General features: G+C 45.0%; 1 protein-coding gene across 2 annotated transcripts in view; it reads left to right on the top strand.

Annotated features, from left to right (window-relative positions):
* CYFIP2 (cytoplasmic FMR1 interacting protein 2) overlaps nucleotides 1–24135 on the top strand; it is a 135554-nt gene extending 111419 nt beyond the window's left edge. For both annotated transcript variants that reach the window (XM_059917585.1, XM_059917586.1), the window contains exons 27-31: nucleotides 10418–10490; nucleotides 10942–11036; nucleotides 16914–17152; nucleotides 18712–18859; nucleotides 21126–24135. In XM_059917585.1, coding sequence (XP_059773568.1) covers nucleotides 10418–10490; nucleotides 10942–11036; nucleotides 16914–17152; nucleotides 18712–18859; nucleotides 21126–21293 — 723 coding nt within the window. In that variant the 3' untranslated portion in view covers nucleotides 21294–24135. The remainder of the gene's footprint in view (nucleotides 1–10417; nucleotides 10491–10941; nucleotides 11037–16913; nucleotides 17153–18711; nucleotides 18860–21125) is intronic.
* Nucleotides 24136–24420: the final 285 nt, after the last annotated feature.

Below are 24420 nucleotides of genomic sequence, written 5' to 3' on the forward strand. Positions count from 1 at the left end.
ATTGGTCACTTAGAGTTTTTAAATCAGCATTCCCAGCTTGAGACTTGGTACAGGCACACGGAAGTCCTCGTGCTTTTGTCCCTCTCAAGAAAGACCTATGTCCACTCAGCAGAGCAGAATGAAAGAGCAGGGTAAGGTTGGTTTTAGAAAAGATGATTGTCCTAGCCCCAGTGCAGGTCAGGCCAGACCTAGATCAGCAAGAGAATTCTGAGAGGCCTCAGCTACAGCTTATCACACGTTTCTTTATTAGATAAGTATTACCGTATACCCTGCCTATATCCAAAAGGATATGCAGTGCCTTATACTTAAAGAAATTGTTTTGCTGAGTCTAGGGACGATGACACAGAATAAGACCAAAAAGGCATCAAGAGGCAGAGGGGAAGGCCAGGGTGTGTTACATGAGGCTCCCTCAGCCCAATTTCAGGTTGATTCCCAGGTACTCTCCTGGAAAGGGTATATCTTTGGACTCAGAAATCCTGGATTCAGGTCTTACCTCCGTGCTTGACAGCTATGAGCCTCTGGGGAAATGATTGAATCCCTGAGCCTTAGTTTCTACACCCCCAGAATGCTGGGGCTAGGTCCCTACTTCCCAGAGCCTTTGTGTGAAATGACCTTACCAGAGACCCCTCCCTCCTCTTCCCACAGCCCAGCAAGTAGGCTTTGACTCACCTTCCCTGGAAGTCGCCTAAAACTGAGGGGTCTGACTGCCTACAGCCCCGTCAGCCCACCCCTCCATTACTCGCCCGCTGAGCAAATGATTTCCTGCTCTCTACACACCAGCCATCTCATCTCCGATCTTATCTTCCCTCTGTCTGTGATTGCACCTTTCCTGCCCATCCTCCCAGGCCCATCTCAGGGCCATCAGTACCTCATTCCCCCCAGTTCTCGTGTTCAGCACACACTTTATCAAATGCCTGTTCTCTGCAAGACACCTGGTGTTATTTCTCCCTCCTCCGAGTCTCTAGAGCCCTTGGTTGCAGACTTCTTTTGCACCTAGTGATTCTGCTTATTTCCCAGTCACAGGTATCTTTAACCCTCTTCCCCTACTAGATTATAAACTTCATTAAAATCTAGTTTTTCCTGTCTTACCTGTCATCATGTTTCCTTCAGCATCCAGGCCCCACTCCAGTCAGAAAACAGTAAGCACTCAGAGGATGTTTGGTGAACTGAGGGAAGGAAGGAAGAGGGAGCACCAAGCACATAGGGGTAGCATTGTGTCTCACACCTGGCTGGAAAGGTGGCCTGCCACCCCCGTTCAGGTGTGTATGGGTAGACACGGACGTGCCCAGAATTTATCAGTCTCCCCTTCATCTCAGGTACCACTTTGCACCTTGTCTTTCTTTGGTCTCATAGAGTCAGAGGAATTGAAATATCTGGAAAGGTCTGGCCACCTGGGGAAGCACCTACTCACATCTACCCTTGCACTTGTGTATCCTTTTTCCTGGAGTCAGTTTCCATCCTCGTGCTGATGATTCCCAAGTTCAGATCCACTCTGTGGACCCTGGGGGGCCCTAGGCCTTATGTCTCGTTGCCTTTTAGACATCTTCTCCTGAATGTCCACAGAAATTCACCTTGCCCGGATCTGATCTCAGCTGCCTCCTGCCTGCAAACTCACTGTGTCTTCTGACCCTGTGAGCAGCTCAGCATGGGTGTCCTTTCCCTTCCTCTGCTGTCATATCCAGTCTGTAGTTGGGTCTTTGATATCTGCTCCCAGCTCTCTGTCTCCTTTGCCACTGCTCCAGGCCCTGCGATCTCTTGCTTGGCCTATTCCAACACCCCTTTTGCCCTCCCCCAGTGCTTTCTCTCTTGTAGCCAAAAGGTGAAACTGCAGATGTGATCATGCCACTTCCCTGATTAAAACCATCAGGATAGCGTCCAAACATCTAAGCAAGGCTTACAAGATCCTTCCTGCTGTGCCTCCTCCTCACCCCTCCTTCCTCACCTCATGCCACCTTCCCCCAGCACTGAAAGCTTCAGTCTTATTCAGCTGTCAACCCCTCACCCACTGTGGTCCCTCTTGCTTTGGGGCCTTTCACAGGTGCTGTTCACCCTCACCTGTCCAACACTTAGCCCCTGTTCAGGTCTCAGCTTAGCATTTCCTTCTCCAGGAAGTCTTCCCTATCATTCTCCCCAGAAGTCTGGATTGATTACCTCTATTATATATGCCTGTAGTACCCCAATTGTAGCACTTAACTAGAACTACCCATTTTACCTGTTTTCCTCCTCATCTTGGTAAGGACCATGCATTAGGTCTGCCTCACTTACTGCTCTATCTCCAGCACCTTGCAGAGAGACTTGGTATAACAGATGCGTACTATTTGCTGAATGAATGAATGAATGGCTTAATTTCTGCTCAGACTATATCCTAGTTAGAATGAAAGTGTTGAGAATTTGGGACGTCCTTGTTTGGTCTCTAGATAGTATTATACCCATGTTCTCTATATTCTAGATAGTATTATACCCATGTTCTCTATATTCCTCTTATTGGCCTCTCATAGCAGGTAAAATGCAGGTCCTGAGTATGGCTAGTCCCTCCGAAAAGACTCTTGATCAGTGTTTGCATGGGATATGAGACACTGCTCTGATTCTTCTTCACAAGCACCCTGGGCTGGGGCTGGATTAGAGAGCTCAACCGGCTTGGTGAGGGACCTGAATGAATAAGGGCTCTGATTAGTTTTTTAAAAGAAAACTACTGTAGACTGAAGGGTCTTGGAAGAGTCCTAGAAGGTGAATCTCGAATGGGGCTTTGCAGGATGGACAAGAATGATGTGGTTTGGGAGGGTTGAGGAGGAAGGAATTTATAGGGATAGGTTGACCACGTGACGGTCTGGTTATTTACCTTGGAATCACACCAGCAGAACTTCAAAAATTAGTTGCCTGTGAAGAAATTGTCTGCACAAATTCAGGATAGAAATTACCTCTGGAGTTTGGGGGGCAGAGGTTTCAGTAATTGCCTGTTTTTCAGCTAGAAGATGGCATAAGACTCTTTTCATTCTTCTTCAAACTGCATATGTATGTCACAGTTTTTAAGTTTAAAGAATGTTAGTTGATAGCACCCAAAACCTAGTAAATAAGCAACAAATGATGTGATCCTATCAGATAGGAGTGAGGCTAAAACGTTTCTCACGTAGTGAGATTTTAAAGTAATTTCCTTCTGTCTCTATTTTTAATAAGTGAATGTGTTTTTCATAAAGTGTATGTATAATGGAGGAGGGGGGTATATTTCAAGCTTCCCAAGGCTTTGGCTGCATAGGCGACTATGGGAAAGCAATGGGTGTGGGAGTGAGGTGGCCCTGGGAATCGGTGTCAGCCCTGCTGCTTCCTTATCACTGTGTGGACCTGGTTGGGACACTCCATCTCCCCAAGAGTCTCAGCGTCCTCACAGGTAGGATGGGAATTGTAAGACCTATGTCACAGGATGCTCAGAGGTGTAAAGCAGGCAACGGGTACAAAGCACCTGGCACAGAGTTTAGGGGAGGGACCCTTACAGACCATTTAATCCAGCCTCTTCATTTTGTTTCATTTAAACTGTTCTTAATTGCACACGATAAATCAAATAGTACAGATGAGCTTATGATGAAAAACATCATTCTTGGCTCTGCTGCACCTCTCCCCACCTGCATCCCAGTCCCCAAGGCAACCTGCTTTAATCCTTTCTGTTTCTAGTTCTTCTTCTTTTTTTTTTTTTTTTTATTAATTAATTTATTTAATTTTTTATTTTTGTTTGTGTTGGGTCTTCGTTTCTGTGCGAGGGCTTTCTCTAGTTGTGGCAAGCGGGGGCCACTCCTCATCGCGGTGCGCGGGCCTCTCACTATCACAGCCTCTCTTGTTGCGGAGCACAGGCTCCAGATGCGCAGGCTCAGTAGTTGTGGCTCACGGGCCTAGTTGTTCCATGGCATGTGGGATCTTCCCAGACCAGGGCTCGAACCCATGTCCCCTGCATTGGCAGGCAAACTCTCAACCACTGCGCCACCAGGGAAGCCCTCTAGTTCTTCTAGTTGTTATCTCCATAACGCTTAGTAATATGAGGCTAACCTCTATTTCTTCATGAGCAACTTTAAACAATACTTATTTTCTCCCTAGTTGGAAAGATGAGACTTTAGCTCATTTACATCTGTTCCCTCTCTTCCTCTCAGTATTTGATTGTTACATTTTATTACTTCTGTTGTTTTCCCTTGTAATTGGAGATAATATACTTACACCTCTGTTGCTTCTTTCAGTAACATTATTTAGTATTTTGACTCTTTATGTGAAAGATAAGGAAATTAACAGTCCTAACTTCCACTCCTAGACTTTTACCTCCTACCTCCTGTCAGCTACCCTTTTACTTTTATATTGACACAGCTGTATTTTTTGTAACATTTGTATTTTGTTCTGCATCTGTGATTTGTTCCTTAAGTGTAGCCTAAAAAAAAAGAGAAAAAAGACAAAAGTATTTTTCATGTTATTAATCCTATGCAAATATTGTTCCTTGCTGGACCAAGTGTCATGACCAAGGATTTTCTTTCCTTCCCTCTGATTCCAGCATCAAGACCCCAAAAGCTCCTTATTTTAAAGTTAAGAAGAATTACTTTCAGAGTTCTTTCCCAGATTAATTTTATGAAGTAATATATATTTAATGTAGAAAATGTAGTAAATACATACAAGTAGGAAAAAACAGGAAGGAAGAGAGAGAGGAATAGAAAATTTAAAAACACCTGAAAATCCAGCTCTATGGAGCATTTACTAGAAATACTTCACATAGTGTTCATATAGGGTAATCAGTACATTGAAGAGAAAATACCTCCCTTAGTGATAAGGGGAAACATCTATGCCTACATAAGAAAACCCAAAATAGGAAGGATTCTGTCCTAAGTCTCAATTCCCTTATGTGCCACAGACTTTCAACTTTATTCCACATACTTATTGAGCATTTGCTCTCTGTCAGGCACTGTACTTACTCTTGGGAGTAAAATAGGGTCAAAAATAATCATTGTCCCTACCTTCCTGAAGGTTACATTCCAGTAGGGAGAGGTAGATATTAATCAAATAGTCACATGTGGGCATGTATAATACAAATTGAGTTCAAATGCTGAAAGGAAAAGAGCTTGGTTCTTTGAGGACGTATAACAAAGGAACCGCATGGACGGGGACGTATTGCAGTGGTCCAGGAAGCCTCCCTGGAAGGAATGATGCTTGAATTGAGATCTGAAAGAAGAGTGGGAGGACTTCCCTGGTGGTGCAGTGGTTAAGAATCTGCCTGCCAATGCAGGGGACATGGGTTTGAGCCCTGGTCCGGGAAGATCCCACATGCCATGGAGCAACTAAGCCCATGCGCCACAACTACTGAGCCAGCACGCCACAACTACTGAAGCCCGCATGCCACAACTACTGAAGCCCACATGCCAAAAGCCCGTGCTCCACAACAAGAGAAGCCACCGCAATGAGAAGACCACACACCACAATAAAGAGTAGCCCCCGCTCTCCGCAACTAGAGAAAAGCCCGCGTGCAGCAACAAAGACCCAATGCAGCCAAAAATAAATAAATGAATTAAAAAAAAAAAAAAAAACAAGTGGGAATTTACTAAACAAAGGAGGGGGATGGGAGAGATAGGTTAGGGAGCATTCCAGAGAGAAGGCAGAAATTCAGTGATGAATATGCAGACGGTGAATTCAAGTAACAGAAAGCTGCCGTGGCTGGAGCAGAAAGAGCTGGCAGGGAGTGGGGAAGAAACCCACTCTAGGTGGCCTTCGCAGGCTAGGGGCCGGGTGGGTTCCTAGCAGAGTGGAAGGCCAAGTGCCATCCTTTAGGATAGAGATTGGATGAGAAGGTGGTGGGCATTAGCCTAAGTGCCCACAGAGCAGTCTGTTCAGATCCCTGACACAGGCTTTTGTGCGCTCTGAACTGGACATTTTTATCAGTCGCAACGGCCTCAGCTCATGAATGCCAAACAAACACCTTCCACAAAAGGCGTTGCAGGGCATGTAGCCACCTCGTCATGCAAATGGCCACATAGCTCATCCTTGGGGACCTTCCAGGCAAATGCTTTCCCACCTCTGTGAGGAAACCACATCCTTCTCTTTCTTCACCTTCAGTAACAAATGGCATTACAAGGTAGAGGATACACAGGAAGCATGCCAACAGGAAGCACCCCCAAAGAACCTCTGGTCCTGCAGGTTGCAAACTCGAGGGGGAGGCGCAGGGTGCGGAGGTGGGGTAAATGGAACACTCCTGTCTCCCCCAAGGAAATCTGGAGTGGAAGCTCATCATGTAAAATGAATAAAGCAACAACATTGGTCTTGTTGTAGAGAGCCCAGAACCTTCTTCCCCTTTCTCCATCCTCTAAGGTGGCTTCTAAGGTCAGTTTTATTCACATTAACAAAATAGAAAGTTGATATTCATGCAAGGGGGCAACTTTCCTAGTAAGAAGACATTTCTAGGAGCAACTGAAATTTTTGGAAGAAAAGTAAACAAGAAAGATAAGGAAACTTGGCAGTAGGGCTATGTGTACCAATCCTCTGCTTGGAATACTTGTGTAATTCCTCATTGCACTTAAATTCCAGACTTCATACCATACTATGAGACCTCGTATGATCTGGTCCCTCCCTTCTGTTAGGAACTAAGACCGTACTATGACTACCTGCGTCACTATACTCCAACTTACTCTCTGCCCCAGGGCCATTGCACTTACCTCATATCTACATGGCTGGCTCTTTCTTTATTACATTCTCTACTTAAATATCTATCCCCTCAAAAAGGTTTCCCCTAACCACCCTCTCTGAAGTAGTCCCTTCCCCACTCCCAGTCACTCTGTAGCCTACCCTATTGTGTCTTACCACTATCTGAAGTTTTCTGGTTTGTTTACTTCTTTTTATCTCTCTCAACTACAATGTAATTTACATGAGTACAGAGATCTCATTCAACATCATATCTGCAAAGCCTAGAACAATGCCTGGTACTCAATAAATGTTTGTTGGATGAATGGATGTAATAGTATTCTCATATATGGAGGATAGTCATGTGGATAAAAAAATTCATTTATTCATCTAAGAAACATGAGATAACAAATATTCATTCATTAATAAATAACTATTGAGAGACTATTATGTCCTAGGCACTGGGGATAAAAGGTAAAAATAGAAGTGGCATCCCTACCCTTAAGGAGCTCATAGTGTTGTGGTCAATGTGGAGAAGTGTGGAGAGAATCTAAGACATGAGGACTTACTGGTCATGGGACATGAGGAAGAGAGACGAAAAATGAACCCCGGGTTTTAGACTTGGGCAGGTGAGGAGATTATTGTGCCATTCTGGGAGCAAAGGAACCTCAGATAAGAAGGGGAGAAGAAGGTCAGCTTTAGAAATGTGTAGCTGTGGAATATCCAGTGGAAATATCCAGTAAGGAGGTAGATATCCAAGTCTGGAGCTTGAAAGAGAAGCCTGGCTGGAAATACAGAGCTGGTGAATCAAAGGCAGTGCTTGTAGACATGGCAGTAGGTGAGACAAAGTAGGTAAAATGAAGTGAGGAGAAATAAAGAAAGAGGGACCTTGGAGAAAACCAACGTTTAAAGGATGGTTAGAAGCCAAACCTGCAAAAGAATCTAAAAAGGAGAAATCAAAATAATGGAAACCACAGAACTCATTGTCATAGTAACTGAGGGAAGACAGTGCCTAATACATTAGAGATGCCATAGTACGAGGACTGAAAGGTATCCGTTGAACTTGGTGACACAGCAGCCTTCAGTAATCTTTGCCAGAGCCATTACCATGGCGTGTTATAGCTGGGCATGACATTTTTGTTTGCTGTGAAGGGAAGTGAAGACTGGGAAATGGAGAGAGAGGTAGAAAGCTCTTGTAAGGTGCTCGGCCCTGAAAGGAGGAGAAAGATGGAAGGGTGGCTGAAGAATCTGGCTAGAAAAACACATTCAGTAATACTCTAAAGGGCAGAACAAGGATCTTGAATGGAAACTACTGGGAGGCTGCCTTGGTTTAAAACTTTCTAACCATTAGAATTGTTCAAAAATGGGTTGGGCTGCCTCCAGAAGTACCGAGCTCTTGATTACTGGAGGTATTGAAGCATAGCCTAAATGTTACAGTATATTAAGAAAGAGTAAGGTGTTCAATCAGTAATCTAGGCTTCCACCATAAGAAACTGGAGAAAGAAAAACAAATTAAACCCAAAGCAATCAGAAGAATGGACATAATAAAGATAAGAACAGAAATCAGCAACATTGAAAGCAGAAACACTATAGGGAAATATAAATGAAAGTAAAAGCTGATTCTTTGGGGGAAAAAAAATCAATAAAATTGATAAACCTCTAGCTAGACCAAGAAAAAAAAAAGAGAAGACACAAATTACCAGTATCAGGTATGAAATAGGGATATCACTATAGATCTCACAGACATCACAAGGATAATAAAGGCATACTACAAGCAACCCTATGCCCATAACTTGAACTTAGATGAAAGGAATCAAGTCTTTGAGTCACAGAAAACCCCAAAACTCACTTAAAAAAAATCGATAACCTGAGCAGTACTATATGTGCTAAAGAAATTGTATACCTAGTTAAAAAACAAAAAAAGACTTCCAACAAAGAAAACTCCAGATACAGCTGGTTTCCCTTGTGAATTCTACCAAAAATTTAAGGAAGAAATCATAACAATTCCAGAAAATAGAAAAGAGGAGAACTCTTTCCAACTTATGAGGTCGGCATTTCCCTAATACCAACACCAATGACACTTGAAAACTCCAAATCAATGTCTCTAATGGATATAGAGTAAAAATCCCCAACAAAATATTAGCAAATAAAATCCACCAATACTTAAGAAGAATAATGCATCACAACCAAGTGAAGTTTACCCCAAGAATGCAAGGCTGGTTCATCATTCAAAAATCAATCCATATAGGGACTTTCCTGGTGGCGCAGTGATTAAGAATCCACCTGCCAATGCAGGGGACACAGGTTCGAGCCCTAGTCCGGGAAGATCCCACATGCCGCGGAGCAACTAAGCCTGTGTGCCACAGCTACTGAGCCAGCACAGCACAGCTACTGAAGCCCACATGCCTAGAGCCTGTGCTGCACAACAAGAGAAGCCACGGCAATGAGAAGCCTGCGCACCGCAATGAAGAGTAGCCCCCGCTCGCCGCAACTAGAGAAAGCCCACGCGCAGCAATGAAGACCCAACGCAGCCAAAAATAAATTTTAAAAATTAAAAAAAAAATCAATCCATATAATTCACCATATTAATGAATGTAAGAGTAGGCTGAATAATCAGTAGGCAAGTTTTCAGATTATATGATGAATCAAAGGGTCTAAGCTTAGACAGCAATAAAGACCAAGTTACTTGATTTACTGGTTTGGGAAGGAACAGATTAATTAAGAAAGTGAGGAAATTTCCCCTCTGGCTAAGAAACTGTAAATTACAGTCAGATCACGCAGGTCTCTCTGGAGAGTTCAGTTGTCCTCCTTCTGTCATCCTCACTTCAAAGACTGAGGGAGTTGAGGGGTTTCTTTCTTGAGCAGCTGGCCTGCTAGATTTCCAGGATGGCCACGTTCTACCCATGCCTGGTTAAGAAAGCCAAGGGCCCTCACAATCCTGATTTTCTCAAGATTCTTTAGAATACAAGAGTATCAGAGTTGAATGAAGGCTGGATCTTACCTAATCCAGATCCCCACAGTTTAAAGAATAGAAACCAAGACCCATGGAGGGTGGCTCGTATAGGTCCCCTTCCCCATCACTGCAATCCAGTGATCATGAGCTGGTCCCGGGACAGTAAGCCCATTTGACCATATCTTCCAGGCCTGCCCTCCCCCAAACTTTCCCCTCCAACCTTTGTAGTACGCATTTGCTTTTAGCTTACTTTTATGCATAAATAGTCCCCATCAAAACCTGTCTGGGTCCTAGTCCCTCTTCTCTCACCATTTGGAGTCTGGGGTGGAGAAAAGCAGCCAGACCCAGGCCTTCACACAGAGGCACCCTGCATTACTGGATTGGAGGATTGGTCTAGCTACCTGCGTTGAGCCCCTAGGCCTCACAGCCAACCAGATGAACATAGTCTGGGTCTATCATCTCTATTTGATCTATCTCTATTTGATCCCACTGCCACTTTGAATTCTTTGAACAAATTCCTTATAAGATTGTAATGAAAATATACTGCACACTCATTATGTCTGTGCTATGAGGCTATACATTCTCTCACTTCATCCTCACAGTAACCCATTAAAATAGGTACTGTTCTCATCCTCATTTTGCAGATAAATGAATAGGCTCAGAGAGGTTAAGCAACGTGCTTAAGATCCCACAGCTGGTTAAGTAGAAGTGTTAGGATTTGAACCCAGGTCTGGCTGACTCCAGTGTTCAAGCTTTTAGTAATGAAAATTCTTCCTGGTTTAAAATAACAATGGTTTTCTCTTTCTTTCCCTCCTTCTCTCTTTTCAGTCTCAGGAGGAAGTCTGTGATTTGCTCCATGCTGCACCCTTCCAAAACATCTTGCCTAGAGTCTACATCAAAGGTAGGAAACCACTGACAGCAGCTAAGTGGCCAGTTTGAATTTGCACCTCACGCTCACTTAATCCCAGTAAACTCAGATGTGCGGTCAGAAATGGAGAAGGTGAGAGCTTTGGACAGCTATTGGGTAGTCACAGAATTGGAAAGGATGCTCCAGGCCTTGGTCCTTCTAGAACATCCCTAGTAAGTTGCTGTCTAGCTTGGTCTAAATCCTTCAAGTGATGGGGAGCTTACCACCCCATGAGGTAGATGATTCCACTGTTGGGCACAGATAATAGAACATTTTCCTTGTAGCAAGTCCTGACCACACTTGCCAGAACCAGGGAAAACAGTTCCACACGCTCCATCCAAGTACTGGAATACAAATACGTCACCAGGTCCTCTGAGAGCTCTTCCTTCCCCATTTCCCCCGGTGTGCCCTGAATCTCATTTTCTGCCTACTGTTCCTTTTGCAGAGGGGGAGCGTTTGGAGGTCCGGATGAAACGCCTGGAAGCCAAGTACGCGCCACTTCACCTGGTCCCTCTGATAGAGCGGCTGGGGACCCCTCAGGTACGATCCTCCTATCATGGACTCGGAGAACCAAAAGGAACTTTAGAGGGAGAGAGAGCATTTGGTCCCACCTCCTCATTGTACAGATGGGGAAACTGAGGCCCAGAGAGAGAAACAGAAAGTCTGACAGCACACAGCCTGTTAGTGGCAAGGGCAGGTCTGGAATGAGTTTTGCTGCCTCTCAGGCCTGCACCCTGTATCATCTATCCTGCCAAGAAAGAAGGAAGTCAGACAAGTATCTGTTACTCCCCGTTAGGTATTAAGAATTCTGCTGAGTTATCTCTCAGAATTAGAACTGCACACCCTGTGAACCGGCAGTTCATCTCTGGGTATCTTTGCTAAAAAAAAACTCTTACAGGAACCCAAGATGTTTACCACAGCATTGTTTCTTAAAGCAAAAAACTGGAGACAACCTAAATGTCAATCAGTAGAGTGTTGACTAAATAAAATGTGGTAAAATCATTTAAATGATGAATACCTGCTACATAATAATGAAAAGAAAAAAAATCAGATCTAGATGCATCAGTGTGGACAGACCATAAACACATGGTTAGGTGAATAAAGCAAGTTGCACTACAGGTCATGGAGTATGATGCTATTTGTATTTTTTTAAACACATATCAAAAAACCATATTAAGTAAAATTTCCTAGGAAATGAAAAACACCCAGTTCATAATGGTGGCAACCTCTGAAGAAAGATGAAAGGGACAGAGATGGGTGGGGAGATAAAAGAAGGCAGCTTTTTCCGTAATGTTCTAATATTTTTGAAGGTGAATGAGCTCAGATGTTAATTCTGTAATTAAAACTCATTTTTACAAAACTCAACCTGTACATGGAGATGCGTAAAACAGGACCCCTGCCTTTGGAGAACTCACAAACCATGCAGGCAGTCAGGAAAGAAGACACTTTGTGGGGGGGAAGGGATGAAACAAAAAGCATGTGCTGTCTCCTTTCAAGTTGATTCAAGTTGAATCAAGCATTTGGTGGTGGGGCAGGGCACGGATCAGGGTAGGAATTCAGGAAGAAGAGAAAACAGGGCACTGCAGCAAGACAAGCCAGTATGGCTTGTTTGGTTCGACAAAACCCAAAACCGACTGTTTAAAAGGTTTAGGATTCAGATCCGCTCTTGGACTAGCATCCCTAAGGTCCTCTCTCCTGTTATCACAAAAGCTCATGAATCAGAAAAACTCTCATCCTCCGCAGAGGGCGGAAGGCAGCCTCTTCTCTCGAAAAACATGGCAAGTGTTGGAGCCCATGACAGGGCCCCATCTGCCCAGGTGTCACACTGATGAGCAGCCCCAGCCAGACCCCCTGCAGGCCACCCACCTCCTACTGAAAACAGTGACTAAACATTTAGTGACATTTGGGTTCTTTAGTCACCACAGAGAGAATGTAGATACTGTGAAATATGCACATTTTCTTTTTTGGCCTTCCGGGGCTGAACACAGGAGATCCTCTAAAGATTGCCTTCTAGGGAGAAATCCCCCAAGCCAGCGACATATAAATGTGTCTGCTCCACTGTTGGTGTCATCCTGCAAGAATCTGGCCTCTCACACCCAGGCTTCGGCATGTGTTTCCACTTAGAAGTCTGTGAATTCCTTCCCTGTTCTGATGAACACTATTTCCTTGGGACTGATAGAAATCTCAATTTGTCAAATGCTGATATTTAACAAACAAAAGCCTAGACATTCTGCCGGAGAGGAAATGCCAGTTTTATAAGTCTCCCAACCCTTAAGGAATAGTCCCAAACTTAGTCCTCCTATAGACCAAAGAAACATTTTTTAAATATTAACTTCCAAGCTTGCTGGAGTTCAGGGAACTCACATAACTTCTAGGTCGGTGACAGGGAAATTCTGCTACATGTTTAATGTTGGGAGAGTTTAACTATATTGCATTGCTTTTATTTGTTTCTAGGAAAAATTGAGGTGACCTGGTTTGTTGCCCAGTGCTATCATGAATAGAATGTTCTGTCAGGGAGTTGAAGGACTCCTCTTTCCAGCTTTACCCCTGAATTGTTGCATAATCTAGTGCTAGACATTTAATACCTTGGTCTTTGTTTTCCCATCTATAAAATGGGTGAATAGCTGTTTTGTCTTTTTAGCTGAGCTACCTTTCACAATTATTATGATAAACAAATAAGTAAAAAGCTTCTAAAAACCAGAAAGGAAAGAGCGAGAATGGAGATATTTTTCTCCAAAGTATCCTAAATGTAATCAAAGTACTCCATGCAGAAATATGTTTCCACATGATTTCACAGATGCTTTTTCTATACCCTTGTTAACTCAGAAAAGAATGGCAGAAAGAGAGAGAAAAAAATTCCCCGCTGAGTGGAACAGAAATGGCTAAAATTTATGTTAAACACACACATACACACATAGTGTGTATATATATATATATATATATATATATATATATATATATATATATATATATATATATATATATGAAACACCAAGTCACAGATTGAGGGTATATGCAACAAACAATTTTTAGTGCACTTTTTCAGATTAGAAGGACACTCATATCAAAAGAAAAAAGAGGGCTTCCCTGGTGGCGCAGTGGTTAAGAATACACCTGCCAATGCAGGGGACACGGGTTTGAGCCCTGGTCCAGGAAGATCCCATATGCCATGGAGCAACTAAGCCCGTGCGCCACAGCTACTGACCCTGTGCTCTAGAGCCCGAGAGCCACAACTACTGATTCCGCGTGCCACAACTACTGAACCCTGAGTGCCTAGAGCCCGTGCTCTGCAACAAGAGAAGCCACCACAATGAGAAGCCCACGCACCACAACGAAGAGTAGACCCCACTCACCGCAACTAGAGAAAGCCCACACGCGGCAACGAAGACCCAATGCAGCCAAAAATAAATAAATAAATAATTAAAAACAAAAAGAAAGAAAAAAGAGCATGAAAGAAAACTCACAGCATAAGAAATATAAATGCCAACAAGCAGGAGAAAACGTGTTCTGCTTTACCAGTAATCAATGAAATGTGAAAGAGAAGGATATAGCTCTTCATTTCGCAAGTTGGCTAAGAACTTTTCTTCATGATAATGAAGTACTGGTAAAGGCACAAGGAACAGACTTGACACAGACACGTGTACAGTGCTTCAGCTTTTCTTGGGACTAGTTTGTCACCATGTAGCAAAAGCCTTTTAAAACTACTTATACTTTTTGACTGAATAGTTTTACTTCTAGGATTTTATCCTAAGAAGATAACCAGAGATAAGCTCAAAAAGTGTAATATATAAGGATAATTACTTATGAGTTGTCTATAATGATGAAAACTTGTGAACAATTTAAAATAACCAACAGGAATAGAGAACTAAATAAATGACGTATGACAATGGCCATTTTATGTAGCCATTAAAAAACCATATTACTGAAGATACTAAAGGAAATTATTTTTTTAGTACCAATATCTTAAGAGAAAAAAACAATGTAGATAGTGTGACCCAAATTGTGTTTAAATAGATACATATACACGCTCACATACATAAACACAAATAAATCATACATAAGTATTTTAAGAAAGCTTATCTGTGGGTGATGGGATTTATGGGAGATTTTTATTTTCTTATAACATTTTTACAATTTTTTTTCCAGATTTTACTCTTGTAGCTCATAGGAAAACCCATAAAGGTAAACAGGTTTTCAGGAAAGGGACAAAGCCCCTAACCATTTCCGTCAAGGCCCTTTGGTTGGCTCTGGTTGGGGGATCGTTAGGGTTCCAAGTCTGTCTGCAGGTTTATAAACCCTGTTGCTAATTCTTTAGATCCTCCCACAGTTGTCAGGCCCTGAGGACTGATACAGACTAACTAAATGCACAGGAGATTAACTAGTAAGCCAGAGCTCTCTGTATTAGTTTCTGAAGGAGAATATTCATGACTCGAGAACAAACGTGGGTTCTTTATTTACTGAGCGTCTTCGCTGTACCAGGCACTCTTTCTAAAGTGGAGAGCCCTGGGCTTCCCTGGTGGCGCAGTGGTTGAGAATCTGCCTGCCAATGCAGGGGACACGGGTTCGAGCCCTGGTCTGGGAAGATCCCACATGCCACGGAGCAACTAGGCCCGTGAGCCACAACTACTGAGCCTGCGCGTCTGGAGCCTGTGCTCCGCAACAAGAGAGGCCGCGATAGTGAGAGGCCCGCGCACCGTGATGAAGAACGGCCCCCACTCGCCGCAACTACAGAGAGCCCTCTCACAGAAACGAAGACCCAACACAGCCAAAAATACATAAATAAATAAATAAAATTTAAAAAAAAATAATAATAATGTAAAGTGGAGAGCCCTGTCAAGGTCCAGATACTACCACAGGGAGTTGCCTGGTGAGAACAGAGTCAAGCACTGGGGTCAGGGTTTTTGAAAAGAAGTATTTCTAGCTATCTGTGGCAGCTTCTCTGCGCTGGAGCGATCTTTCTCTGCCACCAGAATCAAGATGAGTCACCGTGAATCAGGGTTCCCTCTTGTGTTCGAAACACAGGTCGTCAAACTCTTCTTCCCCAATTCACGTTTTTCGTCCTAGACTTCTTTCAGTTTATAGCTGTCATCACAACTACACTGCTGACCCACATTCCTCACAGGCTCCAGCACTGGTGTTTCCTGATTTACTTCCCTCCATGGATTAATTTAATTGAGGCTGCCCTCTTTCTAGGGGCTGTAGGGTGTGGAGAGCGTGCAGGGAGCAGGCAGGCCGACTCCACCCAGCCACACTGTACACTGAGCTCTCGGGCGGGCCCGCCCTCTGGGAAGCTGATCCCAGGAGTGCCCTGTGGACCTCTCTGTCTCAGAAGCCGGCCCTCTTAAGCTTTGTCCCTAGATTTGGAGATTGTACTTTGACCTTAGATGTTAATATCTATTATCTTTGCACATGGCTTTGAGACCTCTACCCCTAGATATTTTCTACTCCTGCAGACGGTAATGTGTTTTGAAGTACTAGTCTAGCCTGCTGATTATTAGAGATGTAGTAACCAGATGCCATATGAGAAGCCAGTTTAAATTATTAAGAAAGATTGTTAACAGTGGTCAGAGAACTTCTAACGGGAGGAATAATCTGTAAAATCAGCGACAAATTTTTAAGAGTAACATATGCTTATTGTAGCACATTCAACTGTACAGAAGTATTTATAGTAAAAAGTGAAAACCCCACCTGCTTCTCCAAGCCCATCTGTTCCCACAAGTGATGTTAATCCTTCTAGAATGTTTTACACTCTCACCACCCCCACACACACATACATGCGTACAGTTTTGTGTGTGTGTCTGTGGGATTGTGTTACTGATGTCTTTTAATAGGATTGTAGTATATGTCCTCTTCTGCAATTTGCTCTATTCACTTAACAATTTAATCCACAGATCTAGACTACTAGGATTCAAATCCCAACTTTTCCACTCACTGACTGCCTCTCTGAACCTCAGTTTCTTCTTCAATAAAATGGGGATAATAATGGCATCTTCTTCATGGGGTTTATGTAAGGAGTAAATAAGGTAAGTACTTAACGAATGCATAGAACAGGGCCTGGTGTATTACACACACACTGAGTGTGTGCTAGTAGTAGTAACAGTACCGTAGTAACAATAGTACTAGTAGTAGCATCATCTCAGTCTTTTCAAAGGCTACCTAGCATTTCATTATACAGGTGGATTGAAATTTTTTTATACTATTCCTCTAGCGATGGCTCCTCGATTTTACTTACCCCAAGACTTCCCCCTGCGATTGAACTCAGGTTTATAAAGTTTAGTGCCCTGCTCTGGGCAAGACCTCAGTTCTGGTGACTGAATTACAGATGCAGCCAGCTCTGGGGTTCGGGAATATCGGGTGAGAGGTAGAAAGTGGGGTCTGAGATGTGATTGGCAGGTTTATGTACCCTCCCGTTCCCAGCAAATCGCCATCGCTCGGGAGGGCGACCTGCTGACCAAGGAGCGGCTGTGCTGCGGCCTGTCTATGTTCGAGGTCATCCTGACCCGCATCCGGAGCTACCTGCAGGACCCCATCTGGCGGGGCCCCCCGCCCACCAACGGCGTCATGCACGTCGACGAGTGCGTGGAGTTCCACCGGCTGTGGAGTGCCATGCAGTTCGTCTACTGCATCCCCGTGGGGACCAACGAGTTCACGGCTGAGTGAGTAGCCCCAGGGGAGGCGGGGTCACCCCCCAACCTGTTCATCTCCCACCCGAAGAGCCATCAGGCAGCCAGAGCTCAGCCAGAAAGGAGGGCAGGGGCGGGATTGTCCGACAACGGTTTGTTGAGCACGTGCTTTACGTCGGTCAGGGTTCTAGGTGCTGGACATGCATCTGTGCAGAGCAAAAGTAGACAGTTCCTGGTATGTGGGGTTGACAGGGCCAAGAGAAGACTAGAAAATAGATATAAGGTGCATCGAATGAGGTCCCTTGGCAGCGAGGGCAGGAAGGACAACAGATGCCCATGAAGAGAGACAAGTGGATTATAGGAGTTTAATTCACAGACAACAGCTGAGCTGGAACACTGCTTAGGATTCAGCTCTTAGAGGGGAGAAGGGGACCCCACTGGCAAGGCTCCAAGTAGTTGAAGACAGACATGGAGTGTGTGCGCCTTGGGGCTTTGGACCTCTCAGGGCCCGTCTTCACGGGAGTAGAAGCTGGGCCGATGGAAGGGACAGGGGGGGAACCCTGGTGAGGGCTTGGTATTAAGACCTCACTGCCCACTCACCGCCCACCCCAGCAGAGCTCCAGGGGTCGTAGAGCAGAGACGGGCTCCCCTGGCGGAAGGTGGGCCCCACCTTGCTCCTGAGGCCTCTGCTGCTAAAAAACAGGGGTGCCTTTGAGAGGAACCCAGTCCTGTTTGCAGAGAAGACAGAAGCAGAGCCCCTTCTCCCGTCACCCACCCAGCTACGCAGCAAGAGCAGAGTGGTGAAGAGGGCAGACAAGGCCTGCCCTCCAGGAGCCAGGAGCTCTGGAGGAAACACACACGGGGGCCAGAGAGGCCTCCCCGAGAGAGTGGTGCTGGGAGTGGGATGGGAAGGCGGTTTCCAGAGCAGCTGCACTTTCCGCAACAGCGGTGGGGAAGCTGGGAAACCCCCCCAGTGGGCTGCGCTGCGTTCAAGGACGAGCGATCCAGCCAAGAGATGCCCCACGGCCTCCCAGATTGCCCAGGTTGCTGTTGAGAGTTGGGGGGCGTGCAGGCTGAGCTTCACCAGACCCAAGAGGACTCGCAGCCCCCCACACCAGCAGCATCTGTTCATGCCCCCATCGTGTCCCTCCCCCAGCCCCAGTCCCTGCCCTCTCCGCCTACACTGGCCAGTTGGTCTCCTGGTTTGAAACCACCCTTCCCCTCACAGGTGTTCCTCTGGTTCCTTTCCAGAGCCTAGACAGAGCTTCATCAGAATTCTAACTGGCTACGTAAATCTCAAAGGCTGGTTGGATTTATTTTCTTGCAAATTGGTCTTCTTCAAAGCTGATTTTTCTTACATTAGTGGGGCGACAGACTGACACCTCTTTATGGCTAGCAGGGCTTATAATATGACCACAGTCCCAGGAACAAATGAGTCCACATTCACGGCTTCCCTTGTACCCATTCTACAGATTAAGAGAATTGGCCCAGAGATGAGCCAGCTCACTAGCTGTACTGCTGGTCCAGGATGAGGGTCCCTTCCCCCTCCGTGTCCTGCTTCTCACTCCAGCTGCTTCCTCTCCCGCTCCCAGGCAGTGTTTTGGAGACGGCCTGAACTGGGCTGGCTGCTCCATCATCGTCCTGCTGGGCCAGCAGCGTCGCTTCGACCTGTTCGACTTCTGTTACCACCTGCTGAAAGTACAGAGGCAGGACGGGAAGGATGAAATCATTAAGAATGTGGTAAGCAGCTCGTGGCTGGGTCCTGGGAGTTGGGGCCAGGCCCGGCAAGCAGGCCTTTCGTCGGCAGAGGAGGGTGAGCTGCTTACGGAGGCCAGCTCCCCACACCGCAGGTAGGTAGGTACAGAGACATTCAGCAGCTGGTGACCTTCTCGTAAGAAAGCCGTTGAGTCACTGGCTCGTAGCCCACTGGGATGAATCACGTCACCCTGCAGGGCAGGGCCAGCCTCCAGACCTGAAACACACCTTCCCTGTGCCAGTCAGACTCTGCTAATGCTGCTTCGTCATCTGCACAAACTCTGACTGACTGGACACGAAAGTTGTGCAGCCACGGGGATGGGATGAGCGCTGTCGTGTGTGGGGTAGGCAAGGCTGCTGCGGGAGCATCGAGAAGGGCTGTCTAAACCAGGCTGAGGGGCTGGGCGGGGGCCTCAGAAGGCTCCCCCTAGAGGCGATGCTTGGGCAAAGTCCAGAATGACCGGCTGCAAATAGCCAGGCAGACAATGGGGTGCAGGATGGGGAGGGTGTCCTAGGCAGAGGGAGCAGCTAGAGCAAAGGCACAGAGGCGTGAAGATGTATGGCTGGAGCAGAGGGTGGTCTGCAGCACCAGCTGAGAGGAAAAGGAGGCAGGAGCCGCCTCAGAACGGGTTTTTTTGTTTGCTTTGAGCTAGAACATACGTAACATAAAATTTGCTGTTTTAGCTATCTTTAACTGTCTACTGCATTAAATTCACTCACCTTGTTATGCAACCGTCACCACCTCCATCTTCAGAACTTTTCATCTTCCCCAGCTGAAACTCTGTGCCTAGGAAACAGTAACTCCCCATTCTCCCTCCCCCCAGCCTCTGGTAACCACCCTTCCACTTTCTTTCTCTGTGAGTTTGACTGCTCTAGAGGTACTTCGTATAAGTGGAATTCTCACTCGGCATAATGTGTTCAAGGCTCACCATGTTGTAGCATGTGTCAGAATTTCCTTCCTTTAAAGGCTGAATAATATTCCATTGTATGTATACACCGCATTTTGTTTATCCATTCATCTGTCGATGGACGCTTGAGTTGCTCCCGCATTTTGGCTGTTGTGAATCATGCTGCTGTGATCATGAGTGTACAAATAACTGTTTAAGACCCTGCTTTCATTGCTTTTGGGTATATACCTAAAATTGGAATTGCTGGATCATGTGGTAATTCTGTTTTTAATTTTTTGAGGACCACCATACTGTTTTCCATTGTGACCACACCATTTTACATTCCCACCAGCAATGCACAAGAGTTCCAATTTCTGTATATCCTCCCCAGCACTTGTTATTTTCTGTGTATGTTTGGAAATAGCCATTTTAATCTGTGTGAAGTGGTATCTCATTGTGGTTTTGTTTCACATTTCCTTAGCAATTAGTGATATTAGCATCTTTCCATGTGCTTATTGGCTATTTGTTTATCTTCTTTGGAGAAATGTCTATTCAAGTGTTTTGCTCGCTTTTTAATTGGGTCATTTGGCTTGGTTTTTTTTTGTTTTTTTGTTTTTGGCTGTTATTTAATTGCAGGTGTTCTTTCTATATTCTGGATATTAATCCCTTATCAGATATATGATTTGAAAATGTTTTCTTTCATTCTTTGGGTCGCCTTTTCACTCTGTTGATAGTGTCCTTTAATGCAAATAAGTTTTTAATTTTGATGTATTCCAATTTATTATTTATTACCTGTGCTTTGGTGTCATATCCAAGAAATCGTTGCCAAACTCAATGTCATAACGCTTTTCCTCTGTTTTCTTCTAAGAGTTTTATAGTTTTCACTCTCATGTTTAGGTCTTTAATCCATTTTGAGCTAATGTTTTGTATATGGTGTAAAGTAAGAATCCAACTTCTTCTGCTCATGGATATCCAGTTTTCCCAGCACCGTCTGTTGAGAAGACCATTCTTTTTCCATTGAATGTTGTGGGCACCCTTGTCAGAAATCATCTGACCATATATGAAAGGGTTTGTATCTGGGCTGTCTGTTCCATTGGTCCATATGTCTGTCTTCATGCTGGAACCACACTATTTTGATTACTGCAGCTTTGTGGTAAGTTTTGAAACTCAAAGCGTTTTATGGTCAAGTTCACATTTCACTGTCAAGCTCTGGGCACCCATAGAAGGCCTTTAAGCAAGAGAGTGGCATGATCATTGAAGCATCAGGACCCCGGACCCCACCCTCAACTGAATTCTTCCCTTTCTCTTGATTTCTCTGTCCCCTCCTCCCATCCCTAACCTGCACGTCCCCTGTCCTTCTGCAGCCCCTGAAGAAGATGGCAGACAGGATCAGGAAGTACCAGATCTTGAACAATGAGGTTTTTGCCATCCTGAACAAGTACATGAAGTCCGTGGAGACGGACAGCTCCACCGTGGAGCATGTGCGCTGCTTCCAACCACCCATCCACCAGTCCCTGGCCACCACCTGCTAGGCGGAAGGTCCTGCAAACCCTCGACCTGGAGGAGAAGAAGCAGGAGAGAGAAAGCCACAGCCAGCCTGCAACAGGGTCCGACTGGACAGTGTGTGGGATGGACCTGGAAGCAAACAAGAATCTCCCCAAACACATCTGCACCTCCTGAGGGCTGGGCCTGTGCATGCTCTCCCACGACATCTCCATGGTGGTTTCTCCATAGTGTAAATGAAAAAAAAAAAAAAGAAAAGAAAAGAAACAGGGCAGTATATGCTTTTTTCTTTTTTACTTTTTTTTCCCTCAGCTGTGTTAAGAGCCCTAGTTTTACCCTTTCTCCATCTCGTGGTCTCCTCCATCTGTGGTTGCTTCCCAAGACCTCCTCCTCAGATGGCGACCTCCAACCCAATGCCCACGTGCCCCCAGGACCGAAGTCTTAGAGATGGAGAGAAGAGTGTGGTGATGCCCCAAGATGCCAGCCTGGCCATGCGTCCACTTCCTAGCATCTTCACCTCCTCTGGCTCCCTCCCTCCACTTCCCAAGATGGCATCTTCTTCTGCCCTGGACGCCAGGGATTCTACCACCGAGAGTACTCTCGGACCAGGCGCTGAGAGCCATGGTGAATGGGAGACGAGGTTCCTGGTATCGGTACCGTGGTAGATGGTGTTGTGGTGTTGCCTCTGACCTTCCATGGACTCCCAAAACCACATCCTGACTCCCCTCTCAGGGCACTCCTAGAGAGAATTCAGAAATGCATTCACAACTGTAATGGGTGAGTAGAATTGGGGTAAGAAGATGGTCAGGACCGCTATGTAGAAGCAGTATTTATGAACACAGCCAGGGATTCCATAGTCCGAAACAGAAAGCTATTAGACCATCTCATCAGCTTGATGGTGAGAGGGTCCTTTATTCACTGAGCAAATGCTTAGTGAGCACCAAGCATTTGCTCAGTGAATAAAGGACCCTCTCACCATCAAGCTGATGAGATGACAGGGTAATGGACACCTGGGGCTACAGCTTTGAACAGGCCAGGCGTGCACTGCCCACAGCACTAGCCAGCGACCAAATTAGGGGCCACATCTTGGCACAGAATCTCTCAGCAAGGAAAACTGTCACAAGAAAGAAAATATTAAAGGGTTATTTTAATAGAAGTCAGAAACATCTATGGGGTCAAGGAGGTAAGGAATATAAATAATACTTGTCAACGAGCTTTTAATACCAAAATATACCCCAAAGAGGAATCCTGTTCTAGTGAATCAGAACTTTTGTTGTCCTAGAAGCTGAAAGATTCCGGAGACATTTTATCTTTGGCTGTCAACTTCCTTGATGTTCCTTAACTTAGATTTTGAGGTATGGGGTATATCTCACAGGGATGTGTCTACTTCCGTTTCCCTGACTGAACCAAAATTCCCTGCAGAATCTCCTACCAAGCATGGGGAGACTGTTTAGAAGGACGGAAGCCTTTGGGAAGTGAATTTCTCATTGCAGAGCACCTCATCATCAAAGGGAATCTGTGACCCTGAGCTTGTAAGAACATATAAAGTGAGACAGCGGATATTTCTCCCCCAGCCCAGGAAGGAAAAGAAAGAGAGAAAATAGAACAGTAATGATCTGCTCCCTCAGGGCAGATGAATGGAAATGGTTTCCATTAACCACATGGCCCACTTCAACCCCGTGACAAGAGCAAAGAAGTGTCCATAGCAAGAGGTTTGTGTTACCCACTCATGCTCACCAGGGAGGAGAGAGGTGGGGCTCGCCAAAGTATGGTCCAAAGGCCACATACATCAGGACCTCCTGAGATTAGCACGTTTAATGCAGATTCCTGGGCCCCATCTCACACCCATTAATTCTACATCTCTGGGAGCAGGGTCAAGAAATCTGCACTTGCCACAAGCTGGATTGTTCTGTTGCACATGAAAATCTGAGGACCACTGCTATAGAGGCCCCCTGCACTGCTACCCTTGGGCTTTGAGCTCCCTCTGAGCCATGAAAGAAAATATTTGTTGGGAAGGAAAGTGAGTCAAGGTGGAAGCTGTCAGATCCTCCTGTCTGGAGCTGCCACTTCCTATTCTGATTTCTCATTTTTTTCTTCTTGATGACCATAGATGTATCCCAAAGTCAAAAGTGAGGCATTAACACCACATGGGAGAACCACCAGGTAAAACTCACCTTCAAAACCCACATAAAATTTCTAAGCTCCAGAGCCTTCCGAGTCTTCATTCCTGTCTGGGAACAGTAGCTGGCTCACTCTCTCAGATTAAGTCTGTCTATTAAGTCCTGGAGATCATTCTAAATCCTTGACCATTGCTTTGCGGAGATTTGGATCACCTGTTGGATGAGATTGCTATTTCAACAGCCCACCCCTCCCACCCTGCATTCATAGCCCTGAATTTGACCCTCTGGGCAGAATCCCATTATCCTCAAGAGATTTGATCCCAGTAAATTGAGGTCTTCACCTTTAGGAGAGACGATTTATTTCCCTGGCTCACCAGCAGCATTGATTTACGAACACCGAAAGGGTTTAATATTCTTTCCTTCCTGGTGTTACTGCCCACCCCCACTTTTGATTTTTTGTGTATCTAAGAACCAGGAAAAATAAAATCTTAGGTTTTAAAAGGTTAAAAAAAATTCTGTTTCAGAAACTGTCAAATGTACCATATTTGTATTAAGAGTTGTTGGGGATTTTTGTACAATGAATTTACATTTATTTATGGTGACTTATATTTACGCTTGTGATCAAATAATGATGTTAAATTCTTAAATCATATTTGCTATGCAGCTGAAGATGATATTTTGCTTTGTATTTTGGGGTACCTGTGTTGAGTTGATAAACATTTCCATCTCCATTAAAACTGCTTCCAAACTAGTGAAATGAGCATCTTGTCTTGATTCTGGGTCATATTCTAGTCGTCGTTGATCTGTGGAAGGCCACATGAAAACTGATGACTAAGGATACAACCTGAAAGAGAATGGAGGAAGATAAAGAAGATAAAGACATTGCACCCTAAACTAATGGCTTGTTTTCCTTTCTCGCTGGGGGAATTAAATCTTTACAAATTGACTTGCACTGGGCAAGATATCGGAGATGGTTCCTGAGCCTAGGGGTTTCATAGTCTGACAGTGTAACTCTACAAACTAGATCCCTAGTTTT

The sequence above is a fragment of the Balaenoptera ricei genome, chromosome 3 (genome assembly GCF_028023285.1).
Source record: "Balaenoptera ricei isolate mBalRic1 chromosome 3, mBalRic1.hap2, whole genome shotgun sequence".
Lineage (NCBI taxonomy): Eukaryota > Metazoa > Chordata > Mammalia > Artiodactyla > Balaenopteridae > Balaenoptera > Balaenoptera ricei.